This window comes from Sphaerodactylus townsendi, unplaced genomic scaffold (assembly GCF_021028975.2).
Source record: "Sphaerodactylus townsendi isolate TG3544 unplaced genomic scaffold, MPM_Stown_v2.3 scaffold_1278, whole genome shotgun sequence".
NCBI lineage: Eukaryota > Metazoa > Chordata > Lepidosauria > Squamata > Sphaerodactylidae > Sphaerodactylus > Sphaerodactylus townsendi.
The window spans coordinates 1-10,930 of NW_025949824.1; the positions used below are offsets into that span (position 1 = coordinate 1).

General features: G+C 49.8%; 1 protein-coding gene across 1 annotated transcript; it reads right to left on the minus strand.

Moving 5' to 3' along the window:
• Positions 1 to 306: 306 nt before the first annotated feature.
• LOC125424874 (coiled-coil domain-containing protein 22-like) lies at positions 307 to 10,050 on the minus strand. Its single transcript, XM_048482309.1, has 5 exons — positions 9,666 to 10,050; positions 6,089 to 6,208; positions 4,018 to 4,137; positions 744 to 860; positions 307 to 654 (listed from the first exon to the last, which is right to left on the minus strand). The coding sequence occupies exons 1-5, from the start codon at positions 9,834 to 9,836 to the stop codon at positions 448 to 450; spliced, it is 735 nt and encodes a 244-aa protein (XP_048338266.1). The 5' UTR covers positions 9,837 to 10,050; the 3' UTR covers positions 307 to 447.
• Positions 10,051 to 10,930: the final 880 nt, after the last annotated feature.

Below are 10,930 nucleotides of genomic sequence, written 5' to 3' on the forward strand. Positions count from 1 at the left end.
TGGCCATGCTGACAGGGGCTGATGGGAATTGTAGTTCCTGAACATCTGGAGAGCCGCAGGTTCCCTACCCCTGGACTGGTCACAGCAGAGCTCTCTCAGCCCCACCCACCTCACAGGGTGTTTGTTGTGGGGGGGTGGGGGGGGAAAGAGAAAGGAGATTGTAAACCCCTTTGAGTCTCCTTACAGGAGAGAAAGGGGGAATATAAATCCAACTCTTCTTCGTATATGTGCCCCCCACCAGGTTCAGCCTTTAGAAATAAATTTTATGTCCTGTTTCAGAAAGCAACCGTGCCTGGAATCCCAGCCATACGCTAAGACTGCTCTTATATGCTAAGGACATTGGCCCAGGTGGGGGGCTAAGGTAATAGGAAGCTCTGCTCTTTGTACTTGCACAGAAACAGTCTTACCAGTGCATCCCAAGGCACTGTTTTATTGAAAGGCTGCAGTTTATATCTTGGTGTGGTGGCACAAAGAGAAAACGCCCTCTAACATGCAGGCAATATGTAAAGTGCACGCAGGTACACACAGAACTCCCGCCCTCGAGCCACTAACCAACTGTTTGTAGAGATCGTCTTTGCGCTTAGCCTCGTCAGCAGCCGATCGGATCCGCTCGTGCAGTTCCCTGATCTCCAAGAGGCGCTGCGATGATTCCAGCTGCAAGGGAGAAAGGAGCAAACGCCACCGCTTGTTTGGCTTGCTGCTCCAAGGCTACTCCCTCGCCCGTTCTTTTCCCATGACCTCACCTCCTTGGAGTCATGCAGGGCCTTGAGCTCCCGAAATTCCTGGACGAGCGGCACTCGGTGCTTTTCCCACTGGGCAGCCAGCTGGACGATCCGCTGCGCGCTGCTCTCCACCACTACCTGGGGAAACAACGGGTGTCCACATTCTGTCCTGGGTCTAAATTCCAGGGTTTCGCTGCCTTCCATTCTCCAGCATTTGGGGGACGGAAGAGGAACAGCCAAAAGGGACATGCGCTGAACCTCATCACCTCTGGAGGATGACGGGCCTGGAATGTGGTCGGAAGGGACGATGCAGCAAGCTCAGGGAAGCGAAGCAGATTTGGGGAAACCCCTTGGGAACCCCAAGTATAGTTTAATGACAGGAAATGTCATTTTTCTTTTGTTAGATTCATATCCCGCCCATTCCTGACTGTTGTCAGGTGCAGGGCGGCGAATGGTTAAAAAAGCAACACTCGGTTAAAATACATAATATGGATAATACAATTAAAATGTTATCAAATTTTAAAATCCACCTGGCGCCCTTTTGAACTTAATATTGCATGGGACAACCAATCAGCAAGAGAGGAAACCTTTATTGGGGAACTGGGGAATTCAGATTAGCCTGTGCACTCCAACGCACGCCAGCTGGGTGACCTTGGGCTAGTCACAGCTTTTCGGAGCTCTCTCAGCCCCGCCCACCTCACAGGGTGTTTGTTGAGAGCGGGCAAGGAGATTGTCAGCCCCTTTGAGTCTTCTTACAGGAGAGAAAGGTGGGGTATAAATCCAACTCTTCTTCATCTTTAGCGATCCCGATTTTAGGGTCACAAATCTACTAGGTGAGCTTACTGGAGCCTATTCAGGGTTGAGAAAGAAAGGCATCTTTAACGAAGCCTCCTCTAAAAGGTTTCCGAATATCTAAAAATATGTCAATGCACGAATATCATCCATATTCGGGATGTTCAAATGCTGATGAGGTCATAAGGTCTTTAACTCACTGGATTATGGGAAATGGGCAGGGACGTAGGTATAGATTTTTTATGGGGGGATTCAGGGGTGGGGCCACACCCCACCCGCCCCTAGGGCATGACCACGCCTCCCCAAGCCTCGCCCCCGGTCCCAGCGCTTATAAAAGCAGGTCTCCGAGGCCGTGGACGGCAGACTCCCCTCCCCTGCCCCACCCCCACCAGCTGGGCTCCCAGCCGGCAGCCAGCAGTTCCTTCTGCCTTGCCCTCTGGGCAGAGGCGTAGCTAGGGGAAATGGAGCCTGGTGCAAAATCTGAGTTTTGCCCCCCTCCCCCAATGGGCAGCCACTGTGATGCTGAAATCCACCCCCAAACAGAATCACTTTCAATGGTGTTTAAACTAGAGAGCCCAAATTCTCCTTTTAAATCCACCTTAAAGGGAGAATCTGGGGTCCCCAGTTAAAACAACATTGAAAGTGATGCTGTTTTGGGGTGGATTATCTCCCACCCTGAAACAGCATCACTTTCAATGTGGCGTAGTGGTTAAGAGCAGGTGCATTCTAATCTGAAGGAACCGGGTTTGATTCCCTGCTCTGCCGCCTGAGCTGTGGAGGCTTATCTGGGGAATTCAGATTAGCCTATGCACTCCCGCACACGGCAGCTGGGTGACCTTGGGCTAGTCACAGCTTTTCGGAGCTCTCTCAGCCCCACCCACCTCACAGGGTGTTTGTTGAGAGCGGGCAAGGAGATTGTCAGCCCCTTTGAGTCTTCTTACAGGAGAGAAAGGTGGGGTATAAATCCAACTCTTCTTCTTCTCCTTCCTTCCTTCCTTCCTTCCTTCCTTCCTTCCTTCCTTCCTTCCTTCCTTCCTTCCTTCCTTCCTTCCTTCCTTCCTTCCTTCCTTCCTTCCTTCCTTCCTTCCTTCCTTCCCAGGAGCAGCAGTGGCGTAGGAGGTTAAGAGCTCGTGTATCTAATCTGGAGGAACCGGGTTTGATTCCCAGCTCTGCCGCCTGAGCTGTGGAGGCTTATCTGGGGAATTCAGATTAGCCTGTGCACTCCAAACACATGCCAGCTGGGTGATCTTGGGCTAGTCACAGCTCTACGGAGCTCTCTCAGCCCCACCTACCTCACAGGGTGTTTGTTGTGAGGGGGGGAGGGCAAGGAGATTGTCAGCCCCTTTGAGTCTCCTGCAGGAGAGAAAGGGGGGATATAAATCCAAACTCTTCTTTTTCTTCTTATGGCCGGCATCTTCAGAGGCATGTCATGATACGGTGTGTTTCTTTCTGTGACACTTACCGTCTTACCATGACGTGCCTCTGACGATGCCGGTCATAGATGTGGGTGAAACTTTAGGAGCAAGAAACTACCACGGCCCCACAGCCTGGAAAACCCTCAACAGTCAGTCGTTTCCAGCCACAAAAGCCTTTAACAAGATAGGAATTACTTCCTCCTAAACAGACTGAGTAACCGGCTAGGCTAAGGTGTATGTTCAAGAGATTGGTCTTCTAAGTTACGATGCCAGCAATTAGACACATCACTTAGTTCTTCACTAAAAAGATACTACGGCATCCAATTTTTTTTCTGATTAAGTTATAACTTATACTTACTTACAGATTTGCCACTATTGTTATATTTTCATTTCTTTTTTGTTTCTGGGGTTTGATTTACAATAAAAATTCCTTCATACAAACATCTCTCAAATGTGACTCGCACTCTCATTTCCTGTTGTCGGGGCCTTCGCCACAAGTCCCTTTCTGTATATACAGCTGTGCTTTCCACATTGTGTCTTTTCACATCGCAGCGGGGGAGGGGGCACCCAGAGGCGTAGCTGGGCCATACGGCGCCCGATGCGCACTGTGCTTTTCCGCCCCACCCCCAATACACACACTTGCCTTAGTTCAGCCTGAGACCTTGGGGCTCGCAAGGTCTCCTGGGAATTGTAGTTCCCACCAGGTCGTTTTCAGCCTCAAGTGAATGGGCCGCTTTTCCAGCCTCCGCTTTCAGGCTGAACTAAGGCAAGTGTGTGTGGAGGAGGGGGTGCGCACACAATTTTCCGCTCCCCCCCCAGGCATGCATCCAGTGCAATGTGCCCCCCGGAGCTCCGCCTCTGGGGGCGCTGCACCCCTAACCCCAGCTATGTGGATTCACTCCCTTGCCCATCTGCTCTCAACTCTCCCCTGCTCGAAATACAAGAGCTGCTTTCGAAGTGGGTCCACACCTCGTTATCATGTAGGAGTCGGCCCCTTCGACCACAACCTCTTCCCCCCAAGCGTCCCGACGCAGTTCTCCCTTTCAAACCCACCTCCTGAGTTGATCTCTGCCACCCCCATCAGGTACCTGCAACTTGGCCATGTTGTTCTCCGCGTCGGGCAGCAACTCCACGGTACGACCCTTCACGCGCAGGGTCTGCTCCAGATCGGTTACTCCCAGCTGCTGCCGCCGTACCTCTCCCTCCACCTGAAGATGGCCAGAGAATCCTTTAGGGTGCACCGAAATGGCACCCCCATTCACTAACAGGGGCACGACCCATCAGGAACCCCTGATGCACAAGAGGCAACAGAACAGAGGTCCCTTGGTCCTGGGGGGTTCCACAGGACACTTCCCCCATGGGGTGGGTTCTTTAATTGCCAGTTCCTCTCCACTATGTGGTAAGACAACCACCCCGCTCTAGAGGTTCCTGTTTCTTGTTGTTCTTGTTGTGAATTTAGCTAACAGCCTTGCATTATCAAAGAGCAGACTGGTATGGGGACAAGTGAACGTGTAAACCTTTTGTTCCTCTATCAGTTTCTCCTTGGAAAATAGCCACATAGGAAACATTTTATCCCCCTACTGGGGACAAATATATAGATAAGAACCAGTTTGTCCCTGCAGATAAATATTTTTTTCTAGCAGGAGTTGTAGATAGCTTTGAACCGGGATTCAGCAGACTCAAAGACTATTGGTGACCATTAGTCCTGATGATTATAGAGAAGCTCTGAATCCCTGTGCCAGGAGACAGCCTCAGGGGAAGCCCTTGGCCTCTATGCACCACCACAAAAGCTGGTTGCCCATTTTGTGAAAAGGAATGTTAGACTAGATGGAACACCAGTCTGGTCCAGAAGGCTTCTTCTGATAAACTTATAAGGGAAGGTCTACAGCTTCTACACCCTATGGGTGAACCTCCAGAGAAGCTGGCTGGCCACTGTGTGAGTCAAGATGCTGATGGACTAGAAATCAGAGGTCTTCAAACTATGGCCCTCCAGATGTCCAGGAACTACAATTCCCATCAGCCTCTGCCAGCATGGCCAAGTAGCAGGGCTGATGGGAATTGTAGTTCCTGAACATCTGGAGGGCCATAGTTTGAAGACCCCTGGACTAGATGGACCCTCGCTGGTCTGATCCAGCAGGGCTCATCTTGTGTTCTTATGAAGGCCTCAGCTTCTATGACCTGTTGCTGGACCTCCAGAGGAGGTGGATGGCCACTATGTGAGACGGGATGCTGGACTAGATGGACCCTCGCTGGTCTGATCCAGCAGGGCTCATCTTGTGTTCTTATGAAGGCCTCAGCTTCTATGACCTGTTGCTGGACCTCCAGAGGAGGTGGATGGCCACTATGTGAGATGGGATGCTGGACTAGATGGACCCTCGCTGGTCTGATCCAGCAGGGCTCATCTTGTGTTCTTATGAAGGCCTCAGCTTCTACGACCTGTTGCTGGACCTCCAGAGGAGCTGGATGGCCACTATGTGAGATGGGATGCTGGACTAGATGGACCCTCGCTGGTTTGATCCAGCAGGGCTCATCTTGTGTTCTTATGAAGGCCTCAGCTTCTATGACCTGTTGCTGGACCTCCAGAGGAGGTGGATGGCCACTATGTGAGACGGGATGCTGGACTAGATGGACCCTCGCTGGTCTGATCCAGCAGGGCTCATCTTGTGTTCTTATGAAGGCCTCAGCTTCTACTCCACTAAGTTGCTGGACCTCCAGAGGAGCCTGGATGGCCACTATGTGAGATGGGATGCTGGACTACTGGGACCCTCATTGAACATCCAGCAGGGCTCATCTTGTACCCCATGAAGGCCTCAGCTTCTATGACCTGTTGCTGGACCTCCAGAGGAGGTGGATGGCCACTATGTGAGACGGGATGCTGGACTAGATGGACCCTCGCTGGTCTGATCCAGCAGGGCTCTTCTGAGGTTCTTATCAGGGGAAGACCTCGGCCTCTTTGCCATTATGAAACAGTTGAAGTCTCTCTGTCCACCTCTCTGCAATCCATGCAGCAATAAAAGGAAAACAAACATGGCAGGCACCTAATAAAGTAGCTGAGACTGAAGAAAATGTTTCTGTACAGAGGACATCAGAGACACTTTTCCCCTTTAGGTGATGCAGTGCCTCAGGTGCCAGTTATGCCCCCTCCTCCCCACTCCTCACCTGTGTGAGTGTCAGCCCCAGTGTGGCCATCTGGCCCTCTAGCTCTTCAATTTGCCCCACCAGGCGACCCATTTCACTTTCCAAGGCCTCCACTTCAACTGCTTGTCTTTCCTGTAATTCCTGGAGGGTTTGGGGGAGGGGCGGGAGAGAGAGAGAAAGGGGTGGAAATCATAAAACTGAAGAATCAATGAGGTTCTGCTAAATGGCCACCAAAGATCTGGAAACGTTAACTTCAGAAATTCTCAACCAAACCTCTTATTACGCCATTGTGGCTACCCTTCAATGGCATATATCAAAATGTTTACAATGAGAGCAGCAGTGGCGTAGTGGTTAAGAGCAGGTGCACTCTAATCTGGAGAACTGGGTTTGATTCCCCGCTCTGCCACTTGAGCTGTGGAGGCTGATCTGGGGAACCAGATTAGCCAGGACACTCCAACACAGGTCAGCTGAGTGATCTTGGGTTAGTCACAGTTATTCGGAGCTCTCTCAGCCCCACCCACCTCACAAGGTGTATGTTGTAAAGGGGGGGGAGGGAAAGGAGATTGCAAGCCCCTTTGAGTCTCCTTGCAGGAAAGAAAGGGGGGGGGGGAGATATAGATCCAAACTCTGCTTCTTCACAATACACAGATGAGACAACTTTTTTACAGATTCTCAGCTAAATTTCATTTAAATTTAAAAAAGATCAATAGTTCAATCAGAACTAAACAATATGTGTTTGAGCCATTTCTTCAAGTCTGAGAATGTTTTGGTACATAACTTCCATCCATTGAAGGCGGGTGTCAACAACAACAACAACAACAACAACAACAACAACAAGACGAAGAAGAAGAAGACGAAGAAGAAGAAGACGAAGAAGACGAAGACGAAGAAGAAGAAGACGAAGAAGAAGACGAAGAGGAAGAAGAAGAAGAGGAGGAGGAGGAGGAGGAGTTTGGATTTATATCCCCCCTTTCTCTCCTGCAGGAGACTCAAAGGGGCTTACAATCTCCTTGCCCTTCCCCCCTCACAACAAACACCCTGTGAGGTAGGTGGGGCTGACAGAGCTCCGAGAAGCTGTGACTAGCCCAAGGTCACCCAGCCGGCGTGTGTGTGAGTGCACAGGCTAATCTGAATTTCCCAGATAAGCCTCCACAGCTCAGGCAGCAGAGCTGGGAATCAAACCTGGTTCCTCCAGATTAGATACACGAGCTCCTAACCTCCTACGCCACTGCTGCTCTCTCTATAAGACGGTTTCACATACACAAAGCCAATTTTGAGGGTTCCGGGACTTGTGGACTTGTCTCCATCACAAGTTTCAAAAGGGAGCGTGAGACTGTGTGAAAGGGTAGAAGGTCAGAGACTAAAGTCTGAAGCGAGTAAATTATTACCCTTCCAACTGGCAGGGGGAGGGGATGGATAGAAGCGAAAAACCATTCGGTTGGAAATGGCTTTTGTTCCTTGCAGGCACAACTCCAGGTATTGGCTGTACTTATCTTTATTGTTTACAAAATTGATATCCGCCTTTTTGCCCTCACAAGGGCCACAAAGGTGGGAAGCCATTTAAAACATACACGATGAAATAACATTTTCATACGGTAACAGCCAAGCTTCAGCCCCTCTGCAGCTTCAACGCCCATCATTAAAAGAACAACAAACAGTCAAAATGCAGACAAAACATAAAAAAACAGCAATAAAGTGGTTGATTAGGAAGGAGAGATAACTGAGGGAATGCCGACTGAACAAAAGTCTTCATCTGTTGGCAGAAGGGAGCAACAGAAGGAGACGGACAGATCCAGAGCTTTGGGGCTATGACCGAGAAGGCTCTCTCCTGTGTTACCACCCATCTAATCTCAGAATGTGGGGGCACTTCAAGCAGAGCCTCCAAAGATGCCTGGAGGAGTCACGCAAGTTGTAACTTATAGGTAATAACCTATGAACATAAGAACATAAGGACATAAGAACTAGCCTGCTGGATCAGACCAGAGTCCATCTAGTCCAGCACTCTGCTACTCGCAGTGGCCCACCAGGTGCCTTTGGGAGCTCACGTGCAGGATGTGAAAGCAATGGCCTTAAGAACATAAGAAAGAGCCATCTGGATCAGACCAGAGTCCATCTAGTCCAGCACTCTGCTACTCGCAGTGGCCCACCAGGTACCTTTGGGAGCTCACGTGCAGGATGTGAAAGCAATGGCCTTCTGCTGCTGCTGCTCCTGGAGCACCTGGTCTGGGCTAAGGCATTTGGCAAGCCTCAGATCAAGGGAGGGGATCAAGATTGGTAGCCATAGGATCGGACTTCTCCTCCATAAATCTGTCCAAGCCCTTTTTAAAGCTTTTTATCCTGTGGTTAGTGGCCATCACCACCTCCTGTGTGGCAGCATATTCCAAACACCAATCACACGCTGTGAAGAAGTGTTTCCCTTTCTTATTAGTCCTAATTCTTCCCCCCCAGCATTTTCAATGAATGCACCCTGGTTCTAGTATTGTGAGAAAGAGAGAAAAATGTCTCTCTGTCAACATTTTCTACCCCATGCACAATTTTATAGACTTCAATCATATCCCCCCCTCAGACGCCTCCTCTTCCAAACTAAAAGAGTCCCAAACGCTGCAGCCTCTCCTCATAAGGAAGGTGCTCCAATCCTTCAATCATCCTCGTTGCCCTTCTCTGCACTTTTTCTATCTCTTCGATATCCTTTTTGAGATAAAGCCACCAGAGTTTGAACACATGGACTCCCAAGTGCGGTCGCACCACGGCTTTATATAAGGGCATGACAATCTTTGCAGTTTTATTCTCAATTCCTTTCCTAATGATCCCCAGCATAGAGTTGGCCTTTTTCACAGCTGCCATGCATTGAGTTGACATTCCCATGGAACTATCAACTAAGACGCCCAAACCCCTTTCCTGGTCTGTGACTGATAGCACTGACCCTTGTAGCTTGTATGTGAAGTTTGGATTTTTTGCCCCTATGTGCATCACTTTGCATTTTGTTACATTGAACTGCATTTGCCTTTTCCTAGCCCAATCACCTAATTTATCAAGGTCCCTTTGGAGCTCGGCGAAACCCTTAAAAAGAGAATAACAAGCAGGTTAAAAAAATTGGTCCCTCCTAATGCACATTGTTGAAGTACTCTCTTGTGACAGCCTTTAAGGGAGAACAGTGGGGTAGAATTATCTTCATAAATATAAGATAACTCTTTCAACCACTGCATTGTCGAAGGCTTTCATGGCTGGACTCAGCTGGTTGTGGTGGGTTTTCCGGGCTGCGTGGCCGTGGTCTGGTGGATCTTGTTCCTAACGTTTTGCCTGCATCTGTGCCTGGCATCTTCAGAGATATATCGCAGAGAGAAGAGTGCATCAGAGATACACACTGAGCAGAAATCATAACAATGCACAATTCACATACCCTCAAGTTTTGCAAGTGAAAGGTGGAAATGGAGAAATCTGGGAAAACCAAGTGGAATTCAGAGACGAAACTGGAGCACTTTTGAGTATGGTGCATTTATGGTATCTAAACATGGGCGTGGATTCTGCTACTTCAACATGTAGAATGGGAGAGAGGGGAGACGAACCCCCATCTGAGGATTCCAAGGCAACTGCTCACCTGTTCCGAGGTCCGGGAGATTGGCAGCGTCTGTATTTGGGTCGTGGGTTCTTCCTCCTGTTGGGAAACCACAGAGCTGAGGTAGAGCCATTTTGTCTTTTCTGCCTCACCCCGCGTGCCCTTAAGAAACTCCCTCAAATTCAATTTTATAGCCGGTGACCGACGGAACATCCTAAAATAGGTTCTCTTCTTTCATGCCAACCCAACAACTCCTGAAAGACTCTTGGCTCTGTTGGTGGTGGAGAGTGTTGTCCAGTGGGAGGAAGGATGACCCTGTAGACAGCCAGCGTGGTGCAGTGGTTAAGAGCAGGGTGACTGTAATCTGGAGAACCAGGTTTGATTCCCCACTCCTCCACCTGAGTGGCAGAGGCTTATCTGGTGAACCAATTGTGCTTCTGCACTCCTACATTCCTGCTGGGTTACCTTGAGCTAGTCACAGTTCTTCGGAGCTTTCTCAGCCCCACCTGCCTCACAAGGTGCCTGTTATGGGGAGACGAAGGGAAAGGAGCTTGTAAGCCACTTTGAGTGTCCTTAACAGGAGAAAAAGGGGGGATATAAATCCAAACTCTTCTTCTTGGAAAGAGACAGACAGAGGTGGTTTGCCATGGCCTGCCTCTGTGTAGCAACCTTGATTCCCTTGAAGGTCTCCCTTCCAAATACTAACCAGGGTTGACCCTGCTTAGCTTCTGAGATCTGACAAGATCGGGATATCCTGGGAAATCCAGGTCAGGGCCACAGCTCTGTTAGTGCTTCCCCTGGGAAAAACACAGGTACTTTGGAGTTTTATTTTCCTTCCTGTACAGCACAGAAAAGTAATTCCATTTTGGCCATGAGTTCCCTGTTGACAGTCAAGGGCTAGAAAATGCCTAGGGAGCAGCAGTGGCTAAGAGCAGTGGCTAACAGCAGGTGCACTCTGATCTGGAGGAACCGGGTTTGATTCCCAGCTCTGCCACCTGAGCTGTGGAGGCTTCTCTGGGGGATTCAGATTAGCCTGTACACTCCCACACACGCCAGCTGGGTGACCTTGGGCGAGTCACAGCTTCTCGGCGCTCTCTCAGCCCCACCCACCTCACAGGGTGTTTGTTGGGAGGGGGGAAGGGCAAGGAGATTGTCAGCCCCTTTCTCTCCTGCAGGAGAGAAAGGGGGGATATAAATCCAAACTCCTCCTCCTCCTCCTCCTCCTCCTCCTCCTCCTCTTCTTCTTCTTCTTCTTCTTCTTCTTCTTCTTCTTCTTCTTCTTCTTCTTCTTCTTCTTCTTCTTCTTC

Bases quoted from the DNA above. Each gene is read 5' to 3' on its own strand.
- LOC125424874 (XM_048482309.1), bottom strand. From the start codon at position 9,836: ATGTTCCGTCGGTCACCGGCTATAAAATTGAATTTGAGGGAGTTTCTT. The intron at 6,209-9,665 runs GTGAGCAGTTGC...CAAACCCTCCAG, and splicing joins TCTCCCGGACCTCGGAACAG to GAATTACAGGAAAGACAAGC. The intron at 655-743 runs GTGAGGTCATGG...TCTCCCTTGCAG, and splicing joins CCCTGCATGACTCCAAGGAG to CTGGAATCATCGCAGCGCCT.